The 27396-nt window shown below is 42.1% G+C and overlaps 1 protein-coding gene across 2 annotated transcripts in view; it reads right to left on the minus strand.

Moving 5' to 3' along the window:
- LOC146992604 (voltage-gated delayed rectifier potassium channel KCNH1-like) overlaps positions 1-27396 on the minus strand; it is a 73179-nt gene that overhangs the window by 25913 nt on the left and 19870 nt on the right. For both annotated transcript variants that reach the window (XM_085787668.1, XM_085787659.1), the window contains 2 exons: positions 19889-20318; positions 785-984 (listed from right to left, as the gene is read on the minus strand). In XM_085787668.1, coding sequence (XP_085643794.1) covers positions 785-984; positions 19889-20318 — 630 coding nt within the window. The remainder of the gene's footprint in view (positions 1-784; positions 985-19888; positions 20319-27396) is intronic.

Below are 27396 nucleotides of genomic sequence, written 5' to 3' on the forward strand. Positions count from 1 at the left end.
TGTCTAAAAACAAGCTGCTTTTTAGTCTTATTTTAAGTATAATGAGATTTGTTTTGACTAGAAATGACATTTTGACTAGAAGTAAGACAAATATTCTTGGTAAGATTTTGAGTTTTTGCAGTGTAGGGGTGTGACGAGATCTCGTGCCACGAGATCCCGCGAGATTAAACTCGACGATATTTCTCGTTGCATTAAAATCTGTCTCGCGAGATTCTTTTTTTTTTTTTTTGAACGTTAAAACAATGTAAAACAGGGTTTCCACTACCATTACTTTGCACCTCTTTCCACTACACAGTTGGAACTCCACTCGACTCGGTTTAGGTGCTTTTCTTTTCAATCACAGCTGAGTTCTTCATAGTTCCTCCTCAGTAAAAAAGAGTAAGAGTAAATTTCTTATTTTCCACATCAATGAATGACTCTAATTGTTTGTAAATGAATGTAAGGAGCTTTGAACTCTTGTTAGTGAGAATGAACTCTTTGCTGCTCAGCTGCACTGATGTGCTGCTTTTAGGGGTTAGGGTTTCCTTCACAGACAAACACAGCTTGTGTCCAATAGGATTTTAGAAAAAGACCTGAAAGTAACCAGTACTTTTCAGCCTTCCTACTACTTCCTACTAAACTCCAGTAAAAGTACTAATATTTGTCTTGGACATGTATTCAAGTAAGAGTAATAAGTACCAAAGAAATCTAATACTCAAGTAAAGTACACATTCTCTGGATATGCACTTAAGTACAGTACTCAAGTAAAGTTACTCTGTTACAGTCCACCGCTGGGCGGCGTTACCTTGTCCGTGTCGATGCCTCGGGACATGGACCAGGTGGAGACGATGTAGTCCATCACGCGCTCGCTCAGGCCTTTGGGGACCTGGTAGAGTTTGAGGAAGTCTCTGACGCTGTTGAGCATCTCGTGGTAGCGGTTGGTGTTGGCGTACATCTGCTGGAAGATGGTGGTGACGTTACCGAAGATGGTGGCGTAGAGCAGGGCTGCGGACAGGAAGTACACACACAGTTAAGAGTTAAAATCTGAAGGAGTTCCTCTGACCGCGGACCAACCTGCAGGTCCCGACTCGACTCGACTCGACTCGACCCCAATACCAGTGTCTAATGTTTTGTAGTGGGTAAACTGCTTTCTAGGTGGTAAACTGTTCATACTTGTATCACATAGACCGCTGGTTCTCTAACTTTTTTACATCAAGGACCCAAAATTGACATAAATTAGACCACGGACCCCCATTGGACAAAACACCAGAAATACACAAACAATCAATGTACGTTTAAATTAGGCGCCGTACATTTTTGAAAGATTATAGAGAAATTTCTGGAAAAAAGTGGTAAGTTGAAACATTTCTAGAAAAAAAAAAAAAGTTTAAGATTGGTAAATTAAATAAATTTAAATAGTAAAAAGTAAAAAGGTTTTTAAAAATTTCTCAAAAGAATTCTAGAAAAAGTGGTAAAATTTCAAGAAAAAGTTGGAGACCCCCTTGAACCCTATCAACCCTCCCACTTTGAGAACCATTAACATTAACTTTAGTTAGACAGTTTTGTTGTACTGGGTATACTGAAGTATTTATGCATTTTCAGTGGGTATATTGAGTATACCTGAGTATCACATAGACGGCACCACTGGTCTGATACTATCCACTGACTGACAATATGTCTAAGGTAGGACATCAAAACATCAAATCAATCAGAGTCAGTGTATAAACGCACTTGACACAGCATGAGGTCAAATTTATTTTTTGACGTGCGGCAATTTCGGATGAAAAAAACGGACTCAGTGTGCCTTTACATTCCCACAAACCTCCACACCAAACCATGACATCCCATCGCCTCCCCAAAGGAACGTCTACAGGAACTTCTACTGGGCCGAAAGGAGGAAGGTACTCAGATCGGCCCTGAGCGGGGCTTGAGATTTACTCTCTGCTGATTGGTCAAACTCAGAGTGGGACGTGACGCCAAGAGAAAGCCCCGAAATACAGTAAGCTGTATTTTTAAAACCCAGCGTTACTAAAAAAGCGTCTTCCCGGCAGAAAAAAGAGACTAAGAGTAGTATGAGAGTAGCAGTAGTAAAAAAAAAAGTTTGATAAATGCACGATTACACGACAATTGAAATGGCAATTTAAAAACCCAGCTTTATTAGAGGGCGTTTGTCTATACTAGGGGAGTAAAACATTCTGAGATTCTCATGTTCAACACATCTTTTTTTTGCATTGATCCCTCAGACATGGTAAAAACACTTGTGACAAATCTGTACCTGAGGCTCTACATTTTACTGTCTAACAATAACTAACATTTCAGTTTCCATCAAAAATAAGTTTGATAAGCCGTTCTGAAGTTTCCTCTTGGTGTGTCTGAGGCAGATTAAAGTAAGCGATCCGGTGGTTTTGGCTAACTTCCTGTCAGCAGATGGAGTTAGCAGTCCCCGCCCACACACACAGAGAGGACTGCCCCTTTATGCCGTTCTCTCTCCTCATTGGATAAAGGTTGTAGGATACAAGGAAAGTTTTCTCCTGGGCTCAGAGCAGAGCAGAGTGACTGACAGACCCGTGTTTCAGACCAAACACTCTATAGAAGTGATTGCTGTCGGAAGATACAACTATTTAAGACTTAGATTAACACAAACATTCACCTTACTTCTGCTTTAACTGTTGGACTCACCCTCATTAATACAAACTGCAGCAGTGCACTCCCTCCCTGACTCAGCCTCTCCCTCCCCGTCAGCCTGTCAGCAGTAAAGACCCAGGGTCACCGGATCGATGCCGACCCGGTCCGTCCGTCCGTCAGCAGCAGCAGAGACCTGTCCTGGTCGAGGCCCAGAGGAGCTGAGCCGACCACTGCAGTGTCAGAGTCGTTGCACCGGACCGGCTGACTGGCCGTGACCTTCACAAAGCTCTACAGAGCAGCCTCAGCACAGCAACACAACCGAGCTGAACGCTGACACAGCAACACAACCAGCAGGTCCAGACCCAGACCCAGAGCCACACTGCAAAAACTCTACATCTATCCAAGAATATTTGTCTTCTTTCTTGTCAAAATGTCTCAATTTTAGTCAAAACTAATCTCTTTCCACTTAAAATAAGACTCATCACCTAAAAATTTACTTGTTTTTAGATCATTTTCACTTGTTTCAAACTAATTTTCAATTGAAATAAGTAGAAAAATCTGCCAGTGAAAGCAAGTTTTTTGTGTTTGTAATAAGAAAGAAAAACTTGATCCACTGTCAATCCACAGATTTTTCTACTTATTTAAAGTGGAAAATTTGCTTGAAAAAAGTAAAAAGTGTCTGAAAACAAGCTACTTTAAGTAGAATGAGATTTATTTTGACTAGAAACGACATTTTGACTAGAAATAAGACAAATATTCTTGGTAAGATTTTGAATTTTTGCAGTGCAGAGCCACAGCCGGATCCAATACCGATCGTCTCTGATCGATTAAAGGACTGTTCCCTCCTGCTGCTGCTGCTGCTGCTCGGCCGTAAAACAACGATTCTCCTCAAACACCGAGTTTCATCACTTCACTTCAGACTGAAACCTGGCCAAGTGCAGACTTCTCAACTCATAACCTCGATGTAGAAAAATATAATTTATTAAAAAGGGCCGACGTTTCGACCTCACACAGGTCTTCCTCAGGGTAACTATGGTGACACAAAACACTGATGAGGGATAAATAGATACAGGTGTGTTGGACTCGAGGGGGGCGTGTCCATCCACAACACAGTCGAGCCAAGACAACAACAGTATAAATAGTAGGGGTGGGAGAAAAAATCGATTCACATAAATATCGCAATATCTTTTTTGACGATTTTTAAAACGATTTTTTTTTTTTTTGATTTTTTTTTTTTTTTTTGTTGAATTTTATAAAATATTGTGCAATGTGCATTTGTTCGCCTTTTTTACATACAGAGTACAGGTTTTGAAAAGGGTTTAAGTTCACTTTATAATGGAGTATGTTAATTTATAGGCTCCTACAGTATTTATGTGCAGATAAATGTTAAAAATGCTAAAGACTAAAAATCGAGAGAATCGGCAATATCGTAGAATCGCAATTTCAATCGAATCACCATCCAAAAAATCGTAGAAGAATCGAATCGGGAGAAAAGCATATCGTCCCAGCCCTAATAAATAGGATAATTAACCCCATCAGTGTGTCACAATAAATGCAGCAACAATAATACAAAAATGTATATTACATTAGAAATCTAATGGACACCCACATAATGCAGTGCCATTGAAAAAACACAAAAATGGAAAAAATACAACCAGAACACATAATACATGATACAGAAAAAAGATTACAGAGATGTCTATGTAGGCTACGTGAAATACGAGACCCAATCTATAGATAGAAAAAATAGCAATTAGTCGAAATATAGGTGTCTGCCAAGTGTTGGCTTCCAAACATCCGTTTCCACGGCAGCCAGGCCGCCGACCACGGGATTGATCCGGTATCAGGTGTAATTAGATCTGGAGCAATCAGTCAATTGATCGGGATGATTCATTATTCATCCAAGTGGAAACACGTCGTCTGGGACCGAGCCAGACTGACGGACATTTCTCACTATTTCTGATTGATGGACGACCACGACGAACAATTCAGGCATGCTAGGCCTGGAACTCTCTACCAGTTCATATTGCTCATGAAAGTAACAAGGCAAGGCAAGGCAATTTTATTAGTATAGCCCGTTTTTACCATAAGTTTGTCTCAAAGGGCTTTACATCCCATCATAACAACATCCTCTGTCCTTAGACCCTCACACCCACTGAGGAAAAACTCCAAGGAAAACCCTTTTAACAGGGAAAACCAGGAGATGTTGAATAGATGTTGTTACAGACAAGAAAACACTTTACAGTTTATGTCACAGAATGTGCGAAATATGGAAATGTTAGCAGGAGAACAAAGATCGGTTTAAATTGCTGTTAAAACAGTTTATCTTAGAATTTAATGAAATATGATTTAATATATTGAGGTTATGAAGAGGACCGGCTACAGTTGTGGTTGTAGCCTTTTTCTTGGAGTGTATGTGTATGAGTTGTTGAAGTGCATGGTCACAGTCACTTCAGACAGTCAATGCTTATTATATGATCCATTTATTTTTATTTATTTACTTTGCGGTTGTACTTAAGGTATTGAAGTATTGAATGGAATCTGAGTAGAGAAATGGTGACGTGATGTCTGTGTTGTCTGTCAAATGTCTGTCCGATCTTTTCAGTGGTTTGTTCATTATTAGGGAGCCTTGTTGTTTGTTCTTGTTGTGTCATGTATAAATGTGTGTTTCCTATGTGTAGATGTGACTGTTTGTGTGTATGTTGTGTGTGTGTCGGACCCCAGGAAGAATAGCCGATGCTGTTGCAGGTGCTAATGGGGATCCTAATAAAGAAAGAAAGAAAGAATGGGCGAAGAAGGCGGGGCCTATCTGGAGGCTCACATCAGGGAGAAGGACAGATGGGATGTGTTGTTCTGGATCTGTCCCGGTGTCTTTTCCCAGTTGGACATGTCCAGGAGGCATCCTTATCAGACACCTGAAACACCTTATCTGGCTTTTTACGACTCCCTCTGGATGTCCCAACCCTCTTAGAAACAGGGTCAGGGGCTCAGAGCGAATTTGAAAGTTGATTATTGGATATTGGCACACTATTCACAATGCGAAATTGTCCCGAAAAAAACTAAATAAGTCTATTCTTCAAGCTTGTTTTGTAGCGGAAGCTCCTCGTCCAAATTTGACGAACCAGGAAGTGCTTTCACACTACGCAGCAGCGGACCTTGGTTCAGGATAGTCCGGACCGAGACCACCTCCTGAGGCTGGACCAAAGACTCGGTCTTTAGTCCGGACCGTGGTCCGGGGGAGCTTTTACACCTGTCAATTTGATCCGAACTATCTGGAAAGTCTGAAAGTCCGGACCAAACGAGGTAGGTGTGAAAGCCTCAGAGCAGGAAACAGTCGTCTGTGCTGAGAGCGAAGGTGCAGCTCTTCACTCAGTCCGGTCCGGCCCGAGTCGACTCACCAAGGATGCTCCTGACAGAAACTGGACCAGTTATTTCTGTCGCAGCCTCGTGTCATAGTGCGAGATGAGAATCACACCCGCTACGCTGCTGACCCCAGGATGCTGGCTGTCATAGCAACCGCCTCCCATCAGCCAGCAGGCAGCAGGGGGCTGGACCGGAGGTGGAGGTGGGTGGGTGGTTTCAGTGTTTCTCCTGAATATAAATAGGAAAAACCAAGAGGGTTTCACCCAGCATGCACTGCAGCCTCGGGGACAGCTTCTCTACAGGAGCCCCGGAGGGACAAACTGTCAGAGCAGGATGAGGCTCAGCTCAGCGCTCACCCACAGGAAGTGGAACTGGGTTAGAAGTTAAAAGTTGACTTTCTGTGGATTCTAAACAATCACAAGTCAAAGTGCACAAGTTTTTCACTGTCATGTCTGAGAGTGATAACGTCTGATCCAGACAAACGGCCGTAGATCCCGACGTGACACCAGGCGACCGCGGCTTCCGACCAAGGAGACGAATCGTCAACATTGGAGCTCTTCATCCTTCAGCCGGGTGAGGCCGAGCTTCCACCTGCAGCCGGCCCCCATGCTCTGGAAAACCTCCACCAGAGCCACTGCTCGCACACACAGGCTGGATAAACTATCAGGAGAGTGACCTCTTATGTAAAAACCGAGAGCAGCTTCACCAAAGAGACACTTCCTGAGGTGTTTTTATTTTCTCGGGAAATGTACAAATGATCCGATATTGAGCTGATTTGACTAAATTTTTAGCTCAATCTTTTGGCTTCAAAATGGCAAAAGTAACCTGATCATATGCATTCATTACAACTGACTATAAGGTTATATTTCCCCTGTGGGACAATTAAGTTTATTCTATTCTATTCTATTCTTTTCTTTTCTACTTTAGCTCAATCTTTTGGCTTCAAAATGGCAAAATCATGATCATATGCATTACATTACATTATTTCATTTCTAGAAAAGGCCAATTCACTTGTATTCTTTGGTATTTGGTATCTCTTCCAGTTAAAGAGTGGACAGGACACACTCCAAAAAGAGTGAGTCATTTTCCTGGTTAAATAAAGGTAAATAGAAAATAAAATAAAAAACTCCACAGTGAAGGAATCCAGAGGAGGTTACAGACTTATTGCGGTCAGTTTGGATGATGGGTGGTGGCTCAGTACAGGGAGTAGGGATGGGTGCGTTTAGGTTTTATCCGATACTGCTGCAAAACCGGTACTTTTTAAACGGTGCCGGTGCTTAAAGAATGCAAAACATACAAACTTGTCCAAAAACGGTGCCTTTTTATTTTTAAGGCATTTTGTGACGTGCAAGTTGAACAGAATAAGGAGAGGAAAGAATTAACCAATATAAAATAAAATGAACAAACTGTCATAATTATCATAATAGAAACAGCAGTGCTTGTGCCGTATATGTACATGTATATATCTCCACCACTGAGGCCGATTCAATACACACATTGATACGCTGCCACCGATACGATACTTTAATGATTGCTGAATGAATTGCTGTGGTGTCGTACGTTTTCACACTGTTGTTGTGTCCTTAGTTAGATCCCAGCAGTGTGGATACACTGCAAAAACTCAAAATCTTACCAACAATATTTGTCTTATTTCTATTCAAAATGTCTAATTTCTAGTCAAAACAAATCTAATTATACTCAAAATAAGACTCATCACATAAAAAGCAGCTTGTTTTTAGACACTTTTTACTTCTTTCAAGGATATTATCACTTGAAATAAGCAGAAAAATCTGATAGTGGAGCAAGTTTTTCTTTCTTATTACAAGCACAAAAAACTTGCTTTCACTGGCAGATTATTGCAAGTGAATATTTGTTTGAAACAAGTGAAAATGATCAAAAAACAAGTTCATTTTTAGATGACAAGTCTTACTTTATGTAGACATAGATTAGTTTAGACTAGAAATGAGACATTTTGACAAGAAATAAGACAAATATTCTTGGAAAGATTTTGAGTTTTTGCAGTGTAACTTGTGGAACTGCGTGGCACAAGCAGCTGCAGCTACTACATGTCTCACACTGCAAAAATTCAAAATCTTACCAAGAATATTTGTCTTATTTCTAGTCAAAATGTCATTTCTAGTCAAAATAAATCTAATTAAAATAAGACTCGTCGCATTTAAAAAGCAGCTTGTTTTTAGACACTATTTAATTTTTTCAAGCAAATTTTCCGTTTTAAGTACTCTAAGTAGAAAAATCTGATAGTGGAGCAAGTTTTTCTTCCTTATTACAAGCACAAAAAACTTTCACTTTCATTGGCAGATTTTTCTACTTATTTCAATTGAAAATTAGTTTGAAACAAGTGAAAATTATCTAAAAACAAGTTAATTTTTAGGTGATGAGTCTTATTTTAAATGGTGGCGTCGTGCCGAGCGGCTGGTTGGATGTGTGCAGAGCGGCTGGATGGATGTGTGCAGAGCGGCTGGATGGATGTGTGCAGAGCGGCTGGATGGATGTGTGCAGAGCGGCTGGATGGATGTGTGCAGAGCGGCTGGATGTGTGCAGAGCGGCTGGATGGATGTGTGCAGAGCGGCTGGATGGATGTGTGCAGAGCGGATGGATGGATGTGTGCAGAGCGGCTGGATGGATGTGTGCAGAGCGGCTGGATGGATGTGTGCAGAGCGGCTGGATGTGTGCAGAGCGGCTGGATGTGTGCAGAGCGGTTGGATGTGTGCAGAGCGGTTGGATGTGTGCAGAGCGGATGGATGGATGTGTGCAGAGCAGTTGGATGTGTGCAGACTGCAGACTGCAGCAGACAGCGGGGAGGACGTGGTGAGTCCAGCTGATCTGACAGTTGGTTTAATATTTCAGCGAGGAACTTGGCGGCAGCAGAGCTCAACGTGTCACAGCTCATCACGTCGCCGAGCAGCGCGCCGCGAACCGAGAGGCCGCCGTTTGTCTGTCTGTCTGTCTGTCTGTCTGTCTGTCTGTCTGTCTGTCTGTCTGTCTGTCTTTTTGGATGGGAGGAGACGGGACCATCACGATCTAGGAAACGCTGAGGGACCGAACCGGTCAGCACCGGTCAGCACCGGTCAGAACCAACAGAGCAGCAGAGAGCGGCTCAGAGCAGCAGGTAAAAACAGCTAAAGGTCAAACAGGAAACGACGTGGAAATTGAAATGACATAAAAGTCACTGCTGACTCACATTAAACAGGTCTACACACTGTTGCATCTGCACCCTCAGACCTCCCTACATGACTTCCCCGGGCCGGGACATGAGGACAGTCTCAACCTGAGTTTACCATTATTATTATTATTTTTTTTATTTTTTTTACCATTATAACACTAGACGATTCATCCAGACTAGAGACACACCGATCCAAGATATTGACTAAACATCTCGGTCAGGTATTGGGTAATGGGGCTGATCCATGATGCCGATCTATTCACGTCAGTCTACGTTAGTGAGGCAGCACGATGGTAGACACCAAACACAACAACGTCTTACAACTAGATAAAGTAGCATTTCCTGATGGAAATGCGTGTGAATGCTGAAAGCAGCTGAACGCTGTTGCAGAATTAGCAAATAGTGCTAGCAGTGATCACCATACAAATGATGGAATCGAGGTAGGAATCAAACCCACAACCTCATAGTCAGTAGACATTCACTCTGCCTCTGGGCCACAGTGTACACACAGTTGCAAAGACTGTTGTCTGTTGAGGAGCTGCACTCACTCTGAAGTTAACGAGCCCAAAGCTGCACCTGTTGGAAACACACTGTGTCAACACCAAGAAAGCTTGAGAGTCAAGCTTGAATGACTTACAATTAAAATTTCTGTGAATTTCAGGCTGAGAGCAGCAGTTTCAACATGAAGCAAGTTATCAGAAGTCAACAGAGGACAACTGGGAAAATAATTCACTATAATTGTTGTTGAGGCAAGATTGGAACCAGCAACCTTCAGGTCTTGAGCCCAGTGATCTAACCACTTCTCCATGGTTTCATTCAATGAGAGGAGGGTAAAAGAAATCCCTGTATATCCCTGAATTAGCAGAATCAGCTTTATACTGTGAGGAATCAAAGACTGTCCAGTGACAGCTGAATAGTTGGAATCAGTCAAGTTAAGTCAAGCAATGACATGACTGAGGCAGGAATCGAACCCATGATCTCATGATCACTAAACCTTTACTCTGGCGCTTCGCCACAGAGAGCACAATGTTTCTAAGACTGTTGTCATTCATTGTAATGTGATGATGTGGTACAAATAATCAATGAGATAACGAACACCTGTAACCAATTGAAGGCGGGGGAGGGGAGGTGAATTCTGCCAGTGAAGTCCCACAAGAAATGATGGATACAAATCATTCAAGAGCTTTAAGCCTGTGCATATTCAAGAGCTTTGCTTTTCTCTGCTGCATTCTTGGTTTTCAAAGTTCCAGTGCAAATCAATCTTAGTGCAGTGATATAAACCAGAAACGTGTTAACACAAACCAAGATTGAAAGAGGTAAAGAGAATAGGTGGGGGCGTATATGCATTATCAAGTTGGATCATGTGACCAGACCAAGTGGTATTGGTTAAAGTTCAAAGTGGCTGACACACTAACAAGACTGCTCAGGTGGGATTTGAACAAGTGACCTTGTGGTTGGCTGGCAGGAACCTTATCCACTGGGCTATTCCAACACTTCTGGTGAAGTAGAGGTTGAGACTTTGATGAATGTGAGATTTTTCAATGATGCTTTAAAAAAAGTAGTAGTAGAAATGAGCCACAACAAGTAAGTAGAGGACTTTTTTGTGAAAATAGTGCAAGCAGAGATCACCATACAAATGTTTGACAAAGGTAGGAATTGAACCCATAACCTCATGGTCAGCAGACATTCACTCTGCCTCTAGGCCACAGTGTACACACAGTTGCAGAGACTGTTGTCTGTTAATGATCTGCACACTGTCTCACTCTGAAGTTAACGAGCCCAAAGCTGCACCTGTTGGAAACACACTGTCAACACCAAGAAAGATTGAGAGTCAAGCTTGAATGACTTACAATGAAAATTTCTGTGAATTTCAGGCTGAGATCAGCAGTTTCAACATGAAGCAAGTTATCAGAGGTCAACAGAGGACAACTGGGAAAATAATTCACTATAATTGTTATTGAGGCAAGATTTGAACCAGCAACCTTCAGGTCTTCAGCCCAGCATGCTAACCACGAGGCTACAGACACAGACAGTATGCGAGGAGCAAAGAAAACCTTTAATAAGAGGATCACTGGCTTCTGCTTAAAAAAAAAGTAAGGAAAGTGCAGAAATTAGCCACACCAAGTTAGAAGAGGACTTTTTTGTGACCTGTGACTATTTTTTGGTGAATTAAATTGAATTAAAAAGCACTTAACAGCAAGTTACAAAGTTGAGCTCCTTCTCCTGCTGCTGTGAAAAAAATGCATTGGGCTGAATGAGAGCAGAGAGCTCCCTGGCTGCATTTAAAAATATTTTTAAATTATTATCTAAGTCTCTTTGCATTTTTGACCAGAATTTTAGCCAGAAGACAAGTGTGGCTACAAAACTGGAGAAAATAATTTGTCTAGAGTTTAATTTGTGGCCGTGCTGACAGTTTAGCCAGAAAAACTCTGTTTTTTTTGCCTCTCTCCACTCTGGCTGACAATGTCACCACTCTAGCTCTGCTCGTTAGACGCAACACACACCCATTATAAAGCTGGATTTTGTCAAAAAACTTAATGATTTTAAAACTGCCAAATATCAGAAACTGTTGAAGATATCAATACGCTGAGTCATAGAGGAACACTTAAAAAGTTTGTCTATAGCTTAGAATTTGAATGAAGTCTCTAGCAGAAAGTATGGTGAAGCTTTAGTGGCTGAAAGAAGTAAGAAGATTTGAAGAGTTGTGTCACCAAATGTGACCTCAGAGGAAAAAACCAATATGGTGGACAATTGGCGCCGTCGAACAGCGTTCCTGTGTGTGCTCGAACAGGAAGACGAGTTCTTGTTTTACTGCTTGTTGCTCCACTAGCTGCTCTTCTTCTTGTGTTTTCTGCTTGTTTCAGTGTTTCTGATTGGTTGGTGACACTTCCTGCTCTGCTTGCTCTCACTGGCTGCTGCAGGGTCCAATTTGAAGCTTTATGTAAAAGAAAAAACATATTTGTCCACCTAATCCTCAAATATGTTGTGTTGGTATGATTATTTTACTGTTCCCTTCTCTGATCTGGAGTCAAGAAGAAAGAAGAAGATCCTGCACGCTGCATCAACATCTATTGGTCGCTCCAGTGTGTCGGTCTCTGGCAACGGTCCACAGTCAATCATCGTCTCTCACACTGGACGAGTTGTGTTTGTGTAACTGTGTGAGAACGACACAACATCCCTCAAATGCAGGACTGCAGAGGAAACAGAGGATCAATCACCCAGAGGAGGAGGAGGAGGAGGAGGAAGAAAAACTCTGTAAAAACCTTCAGAATATAGAAAGGGATCAAAGTGGAAGGTTTGGTGTCTGGAAGTGCTGCTGAAGTGGAGATTTCTAGAGAGGAGTCTGAGTCTGAAAAACTCTTTCTGAGAAAACGCCCTTTAAAGACTTGGACTAATGAGACCTAATGGGTCAGACAACAGGCACAGCTGTTAACTTTGGGTGAATTTAGGAGAAATTTACAGACAAAAGAGACAAAATAATGTAAAATAACCACCTTTATGTGGATTTTCTACCATTTCGTTTGACTTTTATGAAAGTATAAAATCCCCCATTCTGTTTTCTGCCTACACTAACAACATCACTTGTAGCAGGGATGGAATGAGTCTTTTTAAATACGCCGATGATATGGCCCTGGTGGCCCACATGGACAGTTTGGAGGCTCCCACCCAGTACCAACTGGCAGTCAACGACCTGGTCACAACATTCAGGGAGAAATCACTGGAACTGAACACTTCCAAGACGAAGGAGTTGTGCTGTGTGAGCAGAGACAGAGAGGCAACTACATCACAGCTTTTTAAACCTCTGTCGGTTCAGGGAGAACAGGTGGAACAGGTGGAGAGTTTTAAATATCTGGGGACACAGATGGACACCCGCCTGTCCTTTCAAACACACTCCGACACCATCCACAACAAAGCACTCCAGCGTCTCCATCTTCTTAGGAAGCTGAGGCATTTTAATGTCAGCAGAAAGATTTTAACAATGGTTTACCGGTCACTCATAGAATCCATTCTCACCTTCAATATCATATCTTGGTACAACTTCCTCACCAGCAAACAGAAAACAAAACTATCACGCATCACAGCTCAAGCCAGTAAAATAATCGGTTCACCACAAACCCCACTGTCCCATCTGTATGAGCGCTCTGTGATCAGGAAAGCCATCCTGATCACAGAGGAACCCTCACATCCTCTCCATTCCTCATTCACCCTCCTCCCTTCAGGCAGGAGGTACAAAGTCCCCCTGGCCAGAAAATCAACCCACAAAAAATCATTCATTCCATCTGCAGTCACAGCCCTCAACAGTAGAAGAACTCTAACAACCTAAAATGACTTGCTGCTATTATGCTTTTTATTTTTGTAAATGTTTTTATTGCCTTATTGTGTTTTTTATTGAGTGTATGTAAAGTGATGAGCCCTGTCAAAGACAAATTTCTGCTACCCTTGGGGCAGACAATAAATGATCTATCTATCTATACATATTAAGGAAGAAAAATAGCCAAAAATCTCAAAATTGATCAGTGCATGAAACAACAGTGTTTTTGCCTGTTGTGTCTCACCAGTCAAATTGTATGAGAATAATTTAAAGGACATAGAAAACCTTCTGATTTCTGTGTGAGAACGACACAACATCCCTCAAATGCAGGACTGCAGAGGAAACAGAGGATCAGTCACCCAGAGGAGGAGGAGGAGGAGGAGGAGGAGGGAAACAAAAGGCTGCAGCCTCACACCGACCGACCGACCGACTGACTGACTGACAGCTCTTTAAACACCGGAGGACAAACAGCACAGAGCAAATACAGCTGAGTCATGTTTCCTGATGCTCCCGGAGCGCCGCTCACATCGGCAGACGCAGCATGGTGGAACACCGACTCATCCTCAGCTGGGAGGATTTAGGAAAACAGCAGCTGGTCTGTGCAGGGAAACATTTCAACGTTTGATTGAAATCCTGGTTTATGCTCCAACGTTGTAAAAATCAATGATATCGACAACATCTCAGCAGCACATGACACATGACACCATCTGTTCACCAGAGGACCGAGTCTGTTACTAGTTCTTAGAAAAGTGAATTAGTCAGTTTGGCCCTAAAGAAGGAATACAAAAAAAAAAGTACAAGATCTACAGAACTTTTTTAAGGGGAGACACTAAAGGTGAACTTCCCAAGTTTATCACTCACATTAAGACAAATATTTTTTGTATTACAAGTTTTGTCAAATTTTATGTTTAAATATTTAAATGAGGCGATATCTGATGAAATATGCACTAATTTGCATATATTTCCAGAACATAAATCTGAACAATGGATAAAGCTGCTTTGTTTTATCTTGTTGACACATTAGAGTCTTTAGTTTTTACAGAGGAGGATTGTGGATATCTCTTTTTATCACTCTGTAAATGAGAAAATACTGTCACCAGCCCTAAAACATCTAATGTCTCCATGTTTTTAGTAATAAAATGTTGTATAAATGAGGCTGTGAATGATATATCAACAATCCCCTCTGTAAAAACCTTCAGAATATAGAAAGGGATCAAAGTGGAAGGTTTGGTGTCTGGAAGTGCTGCTGAAGTGGAGATTTCTAGAGAGGAGTCTGAGTCTGAAAAACTCTTTCTGAGGAAACGGCCTTTAAAGACTTGGACTGTAAAACTACACAGATTGTTATTGTCAATCCTACTTTTAGGATTGGTTGCAGACACGGAGGAAATGACATCATTGTTCAGGAGAGAGAGAGCTTTACAATGACACCTGACATGACATGGCTCAGACTAACTCCTGGTGAATTTAGGAGAAATCTACTGACAAAAGAGACAAAATGAAGTAAAATAACCAGCTAAATGTGGATTTTCTACCATTTCGTTTGACTTTTATGAAAGAATACATGTTAAGGAAGAAAAATAGCCAAAAATCTCAAAATTGATCAGTGCACGAAAAAACAGTGTTTTTGCCTTAATCCGTCAAATTGTATGAGAATAATTTAAAGGACGTAAAAAACCTTCTGATTTTCAAATATAGATGATTAAAAACAACAAAACTCTAAATAACTTCCAACAGATTATACACAAAGACCCTTGAAAATGTTTCTAAAAATAAAAAATAACCCCCCCAAAAAACTGGTCTGCCAGATAATAACACGTTAATACAAATTCCTTTTAGCTCCACTATTTTATTCTGATGCCAAACAGGAAAAGGTCGGATTCATTTAATAATGTTTGCATGACACCATCACTGGCAATATGGAAGAAAGAGTTGATAACTTGTCTTGGGCTGGAGAGATTGACACACAGGAGGAGTTTGCTTGTATTTGGGAATCATTTATATCATTCCTGACCAATGAAACAGATAACACTGTCTGAATAACAGGTTATGAAATGATCCTGCCTTTAATTTAATTTAATTGTATTTAATTGTATTTTATTTATTTGTTTTTGTCCCATTTTATTCTTATTTATTTATTTAATTTACTCCATTAGCCTGATGGGTACCGTTCAGAGGTTTCACACAGCTGAAAGCTCCGGTACAAGTTGATTAACAACCAAACAAAAAGGTGTAAACTGGACGTTAAATATGTGTTTCTGTCTGACTGTTCCTTTAAATGTGTGGGTTTTTATTTATTTATTTATGTAGTTTCCAGCTGCAGAGCCGCCAGCAGCGTGGGAGGAAGCAGAGGAGTGATCTCTGAAAACAATGTTCTCCACGTCAGACTGCAACACAACGTCTCACCTACAGAGACTGACCGCTGATCGCTGATCGCTGATCGCTGATCGCTGATCGGTGATCGGTGATCGGTGATCGGTGATCATCAGAGGTTTCAGATTACTCAATAGACACAGATGAAAAAATAAACAATAAGTAGATGACCTCATTACTGGATGAAGGTCACTCATCACACAGCTACTTGTCTCTGTTTCCTCTCTAGTTATTATTATTAATGAGAATAATTTATTGATGTTAGTATAAAAATAAAGACTGATCATAAACATTGATCAGAAGTCTCCATCACATTCATGTCAAACATTAAACTGGTGGGTGAAGTAGGAGGAACATTTCTGTTTCACTGAGCTTTAGGAAACAGATGTGTCAGGCGTTTATTATCATCAGTTATTGATTTATTATTTTTCTATGTGAAACCAGGTGCATAGATGGAGGGATGGAAAATAGAAATAGTATTTTTTTTCTAATCACCTAAACTCATCCTTACAGAGAAGGAAGTGTATGTATAAATGCATCTACAGTGACTAATGGAGCTGATCAATAACCTCTATATGTATTGTGGAGACGTTTCTCCAGCGTCTCTCTTCCTCAGCAGCTGCAGGACAAACAACCCTCTCATTCAGTTAACAGGATAATAACAGACCATAACGCTTCATTGTTCCTGTTGAAGTGGTTCACATGTCCAGTAAAACGGTGTCAGAGTCAGACCTCCCCTCTGCTCTGAGTCTGAGTCAGACCACCGAGTCGACAATAACCATCAATAAATTATTGACAGACTCGTCTGACAGAGCGACCGTGGGATTGGTTGGTTCATTTTGCCGGGAAAAGACACATGGAGGACAAAGTCTCACAGGGTCACATGATCACACCGACAATGAAACCCAAACCACAAGGACATATAGATTACTGCATTTATATATATTTGTTTATGATAATACATTAAAGGGACAACGAGGAGTTTCTATCTGGTTATAAAAAGTCTGATATTAATGTGGATGAATCTCCGTTACCACTTGTTAATGGTCCATTTTAGATAAATCTATGGTTTTGTCTCTATGGTTATTTTGTTATTATTAGTGGTGGTGGAAATGCTGGGCGAGCCGACCAGCGTTTCTTTACTTTCGGTTTCGTGGCGAGTCATGAGAATAACGCCGCCGTATGAATCTCCGTTCATGGTGGGAACTACGACGGTATGTGATCGTCTTCCAACCTCTGACTTTAATTCTTGATGAATGAAAACATGAGTCTGTCTTGCGCCGGTCAAAGAATTTCACGGTGCGGAGGCTCATAAATGTAGTGTGGAAACACTTCACTTTTACAAAACTCCTCATTGTCCCTTTAATGTATTATTATTATGTATATCAGACCTGGACATTTTACGGCCCGTGGACCATCTCAATCATCTTATGTAAAGGTGAATGAGTAGACTACAATGACTTAGAACTGCTATGTGACCCGATGCTTTTATTACGTTTATTTTACATTTATTGATGCGCATTAATCAGCTGTTTGAAACAGTGATAGCATAGCGTGATCGGTGCAGCCGTATGACTGATTGTAGCCACGTGCGTCTGAAGCCTCCATCCCATAGTTATAGAAACCTGTTTCTATGACAATGCTCCATCCACCAATGGTAACGTTTGTAAACAAATCAGTTATTTTTCACAGTTGGAATCATTTTCATGTTGTTCATGTTTTCATGTTGGTGCATGTTAGTTACAGTAAAGCAGCAGCAAAGGAGTTGTGTGTTTCTTCATAAATAAAACATATTAGCCTAATATTTTCTTCAGCTCTGTTACAGTTTGTGTTATTCTCAGAAATAGAACAGTCTGACTGAATCAGAACTGAACAGGATCTGAGTGGGTAATTGTAATATTCATGATAAGGTGTCTGTGAATATTATTCATTGATGCAGTCATTTACTTAATGCTCAGTAAGTTTTAGTAGTAATAGTAAAACAATCTGCCTTGAGTCCATATTTATATCATAATACAGTATGTTTCTTCAGTGATCTGTGCTGGATAGAAGTTGAATATGCGGTTACATCGATTGTGGTCTGTCAAACAGCCTGTTGTAAAGCAATATGTCCACCAAATATATGGAGTTTAATATAATTCAGCAATAAATATTTAATGTTTCAATTCGATTTCAAATTGTGTGGCCCTTCGCTCACTTTATCAGAGTCAGTGTGGCCCTCCCCTGATGTCTATGAATATATGAGTAGATGTCAATATCCAACACCAATGTATATGTATCTTGCTAAAGCTGTTATGAAATACCAACCTTAAGAAGTGACGGTTGCCCAGCGTCGCCATAGTGATGGAAAAGAAAGACACTTCTACAACACTTCGTCTGCTAAAACGTCTTGGGAAGACTTGATGTTTGATTCAGAGACGATTCAATATCAACTGAAGGTTTTTCTGTGACTTGAGCACCACGGAGAGTTATCAATGAAACTACTTTTAAAGGGATAGTTCAACATTTTGGCAAATTGGCCCATTACCATAATCCCTATAGTCATTATAGCAGTAGGTTCGTTACCTTTAATTGTCGGTGCAAGCTGTTTTTAGAACGGTGGAGCAGAGCCGTGAGCTGCTCAGAGCTACGCTACGGAGGCTCATTATGGGATTTCTTGGTTTCCCTCATCAAACTCATCAAATACACAATCCAACAACTCCACAACGCTCTGGTGGACAAGTTGTGAGCTGCACATTCACCACGCTATGAGATAATAACACAACGTTACCACACAGAGTTGTTTTAGAGGGAAATTCATGCAAAACCGCTGATGCACGTTGCCTTCAGGGACAGCTTTTCATCAACAGTCTCTGTATTTCCCTCTAAAACAACTCTGTGTGGTAACGTTGTGTTATTATCTCATAGCGTGGTGAATGTGCAGCTCACAACTTGTCCACCAGAGCGTTGTGGCAAGCGTTACAGGTACATCAAAGCAACCACTACAAGGCTTAAGAACAGATTTTTTCCTAGAGCGGTGAAGGCAATCGCTCCCTTGTAGTGGCATACACGCACACACACACACGTACTTTCCCTCCACAGACACACTCAGACTTGCACTAATGCACTTTATTCCACCACATACCCCACAGTGACAAGTGACAGGCCACCCCACATACTTGTGCAAACATCTCTGTCGCACCTCTCTTTCCTTTTTTAATTAAATTGTATTTTTTATTTTTTTTCTATTCTATTTATTACTGTACTGTATGTTGTACAGTAGTACTATTTTTAAGATCTAATGCATTAAAATGTTCAGATATTGTGTTCCTAAAGACAATGGAAATCATTTTTCGAGTAAAGAACAACAGCCTTCCAGCTTGTATCCTTCAGTTATTTAAATTAAGAAAAGGAAACTATAATTTAAGAGGGTTATTGATTTTTGAAATGTGTAAAGTGAGAACTAATATAAAATACAAATGTGTTTCAGTCTTAGGAGTTAAAATGTGGAATAAGCTCAGTGATGAGTTGAAGACATGTAGTTCTTTGTTGAGTTTTAAGAAAGCCTTGAAATGTGAAATAATGAAAAATTATAAAATACAGTAATGATTACTTTCATCTTATTATTTTGGACTGTTGACATTCTAGGTAATTTAATTTCATAGAGTGTAAAGGAGGCAAATATAAGCCTTGGCTCAGCCTATTCCCTTTTCGGTCACTGTATAATATTTTCTTTTTTTTGTGTGTGTGTATGGTTGCAATTGTGTATAATATGTTTTGGCTAAACTGTTCACACAAAATGGTTGATTTTGATGTTGGTGTTGTATGACCGAAATAAACAATGTTTATAAGCCGTGGGTCCGAAGACAATTTCATTATCCAGAATAATGACAATAAAGATACTCTACTCTACTCTACTATGACTATAGGGATTATGGCAATGGGCCAATTTGACAAAATGTTGAACTATCCCTTTAAGTTTCAGGTACTTATTGGTGTGGTTATGACATTATGATGCAGTTGTCCCTTCATCTGTCCAAACAAACAGCAAAGAAAGAAGAGCAGCAACAACTTACATCCGATCATCATCATGGCCACGGCGAAGATCTTCTCTCCGTCCGTGTTGGGGGCGATGTTCCCGAAGCCGATGCTGGTCAGGCTGGTCATGGTGAAGTAGAGCGAGGTGATGTAGACCGAGTCCTTGCTGGGCCCCCCCTCCCAGCGGCCCGAGCCCGAGGCGTTGAAGCGGTACGGCGTCCCCACCGTCTCCCCCAGCAGGAACAGCCAGCTGTCCATCCGCACCGTGTTGGTGTCCTCGTCGATCACCTCGTAGTCTCCGATGCTGTACCAGATGCAGGCCAGCCAGTGAGCGGCCAGGCCGAACACGCAGACCAGCAGCACCAGCACCGCCGCGCCGTACTCGATGTAGTGGTCCAGCTTCCTGGCCACGCGGCCCAGACGCAGCAGACGCACCACTTTGAGGGAGCTGAACAGGCTGCTGATGCCCTGGAGAGGAGGAAACAGAGAGAGAGAGAGCTTCAGACATCCAGACATCCAGACATCCAGACCTGTAATGCCCCTCTTGTATTGAAGCCCCAACATGAGAAATTGTCCCGAAAGAAATTAAATACCATAGATGACCAAACAGTCGCCCGCGTGCAAATACGTGCCTGTGCTCTAATAGCTGCCGGGGTCCGAGCTCATTTGGTTCATAACACTGATCTGATCAGCTCCCTGTGTCGCGGTAACACAGTCTTTGTATTTATTGTTTGATGTCAATAACGATGTCGGGAGTAGTTTTATTCCAGTGGTCAGATGGTGACCTCCTCGTTCTTTATATAATGGTCTGGTGCTGCTCATTGTAAAAATAAATTGTAGCCTGTTGCAAATACGCGCCTGGTTCTTATAAACGCCTGGGGTCCAAGTCCATTTAGCATATTAAACGCCCGGGCTAATAAATGGTCATCTACGGTACGTCTATATTTCAAGCTTGTTTGTCCGTCCAAATCTCGCACGATTTGCGCCGGCGTCAGTAAGGCGCAAATCGCACAAGACTATGGAGGCATTTGGATGTTTTTTGGTGTGTCTTTTTGTTACGAAGACAGTTGGTATCCATTTGCAACCGTCATATGGACATGCACTGCTACGCCGAGACCCCCTGTAACTCAGAGAAGCCACGGAGGACTCTGAAACTTCTCCCAGCCCTTAGTCCACATGAGGGGGAGGAGATGATGAGGTTTAGGGTTGAGTGAAATTTCAATTTTGGGTGAACTATCCCTTTAATGAACAATATGAAGTTGCAAACTTCAGAACCAGTAATGGAAACACATTAATTTTTAAAAACTATACAAGGTAATATTTCACAAATGGAAACATTTATCACATCAGGTCCAACTGAGCGACAGAGCTGGAAGTCCATTATCACGAGGAAATAACCAGCTCTAACAAACATTATATTGGGTTTTTTCTAGATATAGTATATCTATAATGAAAACTGTGATAGAAACAATCACCACTATGAGCTCCTTTCCTCTGTGAGGAACTGTAACCAACCTCAGCTACGTTCTGAAACCAGTTTTTCCCTCTGACACCGATTTTCTGATTACCTGAACTTTGTGAACAGTATCGGCCGATACTGAATTACAAATCCACTACAGTGCATTTGAAAAAAACTATATGACATCTTATTGTTATATGGCTTCATGGACGAAACCCCCTTGTGAACAAGTCCAATCAACGGCTGATCTGACAGTCACATGACTTGGTCTGTTTGTAAAAGGTCGGTGTGAACACGAACCAGAGCAGAAGTTCGACACAACATGAGTCATCGTTTTCCTTCAGTTGGACTACAGGGCACAAAACACTCTCCACAGAACCACAGACCATAATAACACAACATCTGTCTAGATATTAAAGATAATAAAACACACTTTTATAATATTATTCCAGATATCTTTACAGGTCTCTTTTAGATCAGGAGCTATATTTCCTGTGTGTAGGAGTGGAAACCTTTATTGATGCTTTTATTTTGTAAAGGCCTCTATTGATTGAAAATACTGGAAACACATTGAACACGTGTGTGTTGGACAAATCAACGTTTTGAAACGTCTCATGCTGCTTTTCTCTTCTCTTTAGTCTCTTTTCAAGTTAAAACTGCGTCGTGAGCGCTGAGTGTCGTCCGTTCATCCTGCAGCTGCACTTCACTTCATTGATCCATTGATCGACTCCGTCTGCCTGGTCGTTCAGTTGATTTATTGACTGATGGAGACCGGAGCTCTAACCGTCGTTATAGTTTGTGTTTCCCAAAATCCACCATAGGTTAGAGACGGCAGGCCATAAAACTCAGACAGAGGCACATCTGAGCATCTTCCAGGTGGAAATACTAAAAACTAAACAACTCCATAGATCTGCTCCATCCAGACTGGATTTGTTTCACACCCCCTCCAAAATGCATGCAGGCTAATCTATCAGAACATATCTATAGATCACCAATATGATGATAGAAAAAAACACACCAGAGCCATCATACGACCCTGTAAAAGTCAGCTACAGGCAGATGCTGCTGCTCTATATTCAGTGACATATTGGCAAACTGGCACCATTAAAACTATGCTGAATTATCTATTAGCAGCTCCTGTTTGCAGTGTAGCTGCCACGGATGTACAGACATCTCTCACTGGCTTACTGTGGTAGGTAGGCCACTGAAGGAAAACTTAAGAAAATTGTGAATAGTGAAATTCCTCAAGCAAGTTCTGCGGCGATGGCAGAGCTTTGATCTCTGTGGAGATTTCTGGAGGATTGTTCTGGGTGGACATCAGAGATAATGACACCCCGGGGGGAAGTGTGAGTCACACTGAATGATATCAACGGGCGTTCCATGTGTGTGTGAGTTCCTGATCATCTGACCGAGTTGGGACTTGGCTTTGTCTTGCTGAACGTCCATGAGATGTTCTGATTCTCAAAGTGCTTGACAATGAGATGCATTTAAACTAATAAACAGATACTTAAAAACAGTACGCATTAATGCAATAAAGGTTAAGAACATCCCGAAAGAATAGGTTAAACAGAGATTTAAAAAAGAAAATGTTAAAAAATGATGCTAGCAGTTCTGTGACTCTCCTTCTTTTAAATCGTTTTGCTATATTAGCCCATTTTAGTATATTAGCATGCTAACATTAGCCAGTCGTAGTTCTGTAAAGATAGGAAGCTAACTGCCCTAACTGCTCTGAAAAGATGCTAACTGCACTAACCATTCAAGGGTTACATGCTGTCATTCCGACATCCCACCACTCCGACATCCCACCATTTAGACATCCCACCACTCCGACATCCCACCATTTAGACATCCCACCACTCCGACATCCCACCACTCCGACATCCCACCATTTAGACATCCCACCATTCCGACATCCCACCATTCCGACATCCCACCATTCCGACATCCCACCATTTAGACATCCCACCACTCCGACATCCCACCATTTAGACATCCCACCACTCCGACGTCCCACCACTCCGACGTCCCACCACTCCGACATCCCACCATTTAGACATCCCACCACTCCGACATCCCACCACTCCGACGTCCCACCACTCCGACATCCCACCACTCCAACATCCCACCACTCCGACATCCCACCATTTAGACATCCCACCACTCCGACATCCCACCACTCCGACGTCCCACCACTCCGACATCCCACCACTCCGACATCCCACCATTTAGACATCCCACCACTCCGACATCCCACCACTCTGACATCCCACCACTCCGACATCCCACCATTTAGACATCCCACCACTCCGACATCCCACCATTTAGACATCCCACCACTCTGACGTCCCACCACTCCGACATCCCACCATTTAGACATCCCACCACTCCGACATCCCACCACTCCGACATCCCACCATTTAGACATCCCACCACTCTGACGTCCCACCACTCCGACGTCCCACCACTCCGACATCCCACCACTCCGACATCCCACCACTCCGACATCCCACCATTTAGACATCCCACCACTCTGACGTCCCACCACTCCGACGTCCCACCACTCCGACGTCCCACCACTCCGACGTCCCACCACTCCGACATCCCACCACTCTGACGTCCCACCACTCCGACGTCCCACCACTCCGACATCCCACCACTCCGACATCCCACCATTTAGACATCCCACCACTCCGACATCCCACCACTCCGACATCCCACCACTCCGACATCCCACCATTTAGACATCCCACCACTCCGACATCCCACCACTCCGACGTCCCACCACTCCGACATCCCACCAAATAAGTATTTTTGTAGGTAAATCTGGGGGGTGTGGCAGCGTGGAGAGCAGCGGTGCAGCGGTGTGGGTCTCTGGCTGCAGCGCAGCAGCTCCGGGACACTGCTGTGTGACTGGCCGGCGGTGAGTGCTCTGGGGCGGGGGCGGCCGGTCACAGCCCCCGCTGTACGTTGAAAACAGCAGTGATAACGGGCTTTCAGATCCGAGTCTCCAAACCAGAAACGTTTGTAACAGCACCGGAAAAACTCGCCAGATTTGTCGTTGGTCGCTTTTGTCAAAAAAAAGAGGGTTTGGAAAGTCGCCAGATTCAGCGAGAAAGTGGCAACACTGTAGCCGACAGCCGCACAGCGCTGCACGCTGTCCCCAGAGCAGCATTCAAGGAGAACGATTACTCAAACAAAACCCAGATTACACAGTTTATAAAAAAACATTATGTTTTGAGTTTAGTTTAAAACAGTTTTACATATCAGAGGACTACCATATTCACACACAGGGTACCTCAGAGTGTCTATTATCGTAATCTGTAAAAAAACGGTTTTGACGAGTTTACTCGTCAATGGTCGTGAACGTTCGGCAGGCTGTGACGAGTAAACTCGTCAATGGTCGCGAAAGAGTTAAAAAAAGAAAAATATACCGTCATTCCGACAATTTTTGCCTCCTATGGTCGGAATGACGGTATATTTTTCTTTTTTTAACTGTTTGATAGAAAATTAAGTTTTGCCATTTAGACAATTAGAGGCCTATGTCGTTGCTCCCCCCATTCAAGGCTCAAACATGTGGCCGAGTCTCTTTGATGTTTCTCTCTCTGACCATAGATGCTCTCTGATCTCTCACCTGGAAGCTCAGGATCTGATCTGGGTTTATCAACCAAGAGGTCAAAAGAGATTTTTCGAATCAGAGGAGAAGATGTTTACAGAGTTTAAAACATGTCAAGAACCTCACTTCAGTAGCTTATAGAGCCGTTTGAGCCTGGACTGAGTCACTGACCGACTCTGCAGCTCCTATAAGACCCTAATAATTACAGTTTCATAGGATTATATGTGATATCTGGCACACATTGCTGCAGCCAATCACAGTAAAGTAAAATAAAGTACAGAGTAACTCGTTATGTAACACTCATGACTGATTCTTGACCGAGGTCAGCGCTCATGATTTTTACAAAACTCTTAAATCCTGGTCTCTGCTCTCTCCATCGTCAGAGCTTTTAGAGCCGGGATGGATGTGGTCTATATATATGAAAGATGCATTAACACGTGTATGAAACATGTATGAGACACGTATGACACAGATGTGCATGTTATCAGCCGCCTCTCCAGCTCCTCATCAACAACTCTGTTTCCTCACCGGGGAAACACCCACAATGCACTGCTCCTCCATCAGCGGCCCTTTAGAGAGGAAGAAAAGGCTGGTTTCTCCTTCATCTCCCTCCACTCAACCACTCTGTTTTCCTCGGCTACGGAAGCCCAGACAGGACCTTTGTGTTCTCCACTGGTCACGTTAGAATTATCAATGGATTATGACATAACAAGCTTTGTTTTCCTTTTGTTTCCTTATTAGACAAATAATTAGTTTGTTTTTCTGCTCTCAAAAGCTGAAGCATACAGCAAGCAGTACATGCTGCATGAAAATGAGTTTTCAAATATTCAGATCATATTCAAACACAAATATAGAATTATTTTAGATTTGTTTTCTAATTTACTTACACATTTTGTCATGATCTGAATACTTATAATTATAATGACACTCAACACTGCGTATGGATATGCATATATTGTATACATGTACAACTAAAGAAATGTGAAGGTTTTTTTTAAACTGAAATCAAAAAGTGAACCTTTTCATATATTCTAGATTTTTCCCCGGTCATGCGTTTTCTTTAATGCATCTTGATCCCACGCCCATATTGACACACTTTTGTACATTATGTATTACGTTATGCACATTTATATATATTAAGCACTGATTTTTTTTCTATTTCTATTTTATTCTAGTCTTTCTATTTTTAGTATCTTATATATAACATTGGGTGTATAGCCTATAGTGTATATTTTATCTTATCTTATGTCCTCTATATTCAAATTGTTATGTCCTTGCTGCTACTTTGATGCTTAAATTTCCCTTGGGATCAATAAAGTATCTCTAAGTCGAAGTCATATTCCTTTTAAAAATGTGAATCAATATATTTAACTGTGTTTATATTCCTTTGTACAGTGTAAAGTGACCTGCTCCCACTCAGGTCCTCTATTTCTGTCTGTTGTGTCTCATGTTTGTGTCTCGTCTGTTTCTTTGCACTTTTCAACTGAAAGTTCTTTTGTGTTGTTGTTGTTGTTGTTGTTGTTGTTGTTGTTGTTGTTGACAGGTACTCGAGTGCAACGCTGCATCTGCAAACACACAACGTGACTCTGAGTCTGTGTTGGGTAGAAGAAGCAGAAGAGGAGGAGGAGGAAGAAGAGGAGGAAGAAGAGGTAAGAAGATGAAGAGGAGGAGGAGAAGGAGGAATAAGAGGATGAAGAGGAGGAGAAGGGGGAGGAATAGGAGGAGGAAGAAGAGGAGGAGGAGGAGGAAGAGGAGGAGGAGGAGAAGAAGGAGGAGAGAGGAGGAGGAGGAAGAATAGGAGGAGCAGGTATACAAGGAGGAAGAAGAGGAGGAGGAGATGCAGAAGGAGGAGGAGGAAGAGGAAGAATAGGAGGAGGAGGTATACAAGGAGGAAGAAGAGGAGGAGGAGATGCAGAAGGAGGAGGAGGAAGAGGAAGAAGAAGAGGAGGAGGAGGTATACAAGGAGGAAGAAGAGGAGGAGGAGATGCAGAAGGAGGAGGAGGAAGAGGAAGAAGAAGAGGAGGAGGAGGTATACAAGGAGGAGGAGATGCAGAAGGAGGAGGAGGAAGAGGAAGAAGAGGAGGAACATGAGCATGAATTAACCCTTCATCTTCCTCCTTCCTTGTTGGTGGTGGAGCGGCCATCTTTAAACACATCAGTGACAGAGTCTCCGAGCTGCTTTTACAGCTGTGCTCCTCTTCTTCCTCCTCCTCCTCTTCTTCCTCCTCCTCCTCCTCCTCCTCCTCCTCCTCCTCCTCCTCCTCCTCCTCTCCTGTCTTGAAGCTCTTGACTGACATGTTTTGTCGATCAGCAGTTTGCTGCTGCTGCTGCTGCTGCTGCTGCTGCTGCTGCTGCTGGGTCTCGACCTTTAATCAGCCTGTGAAGTGACTGGATGAATGTAAAACAGTTCACTCCATCATCCTGATGAGACTCACATCCCACAGTCACGCCGCACGCAGCACCATCATCATCAT

This window comes from Trachurus japonicus, chromosome 1, assembly GCF_045865225.1.
Source record: "Trachurus japonicus isolate A0001 chromosome 1, Traja_1.0".
Classification (NCBI taxonomy): Eukaryota; Metazoa; Chordata; class Actinopteri; order Carangiformes; family Carangidae; genus Trachurus; species Trachurus japonicus.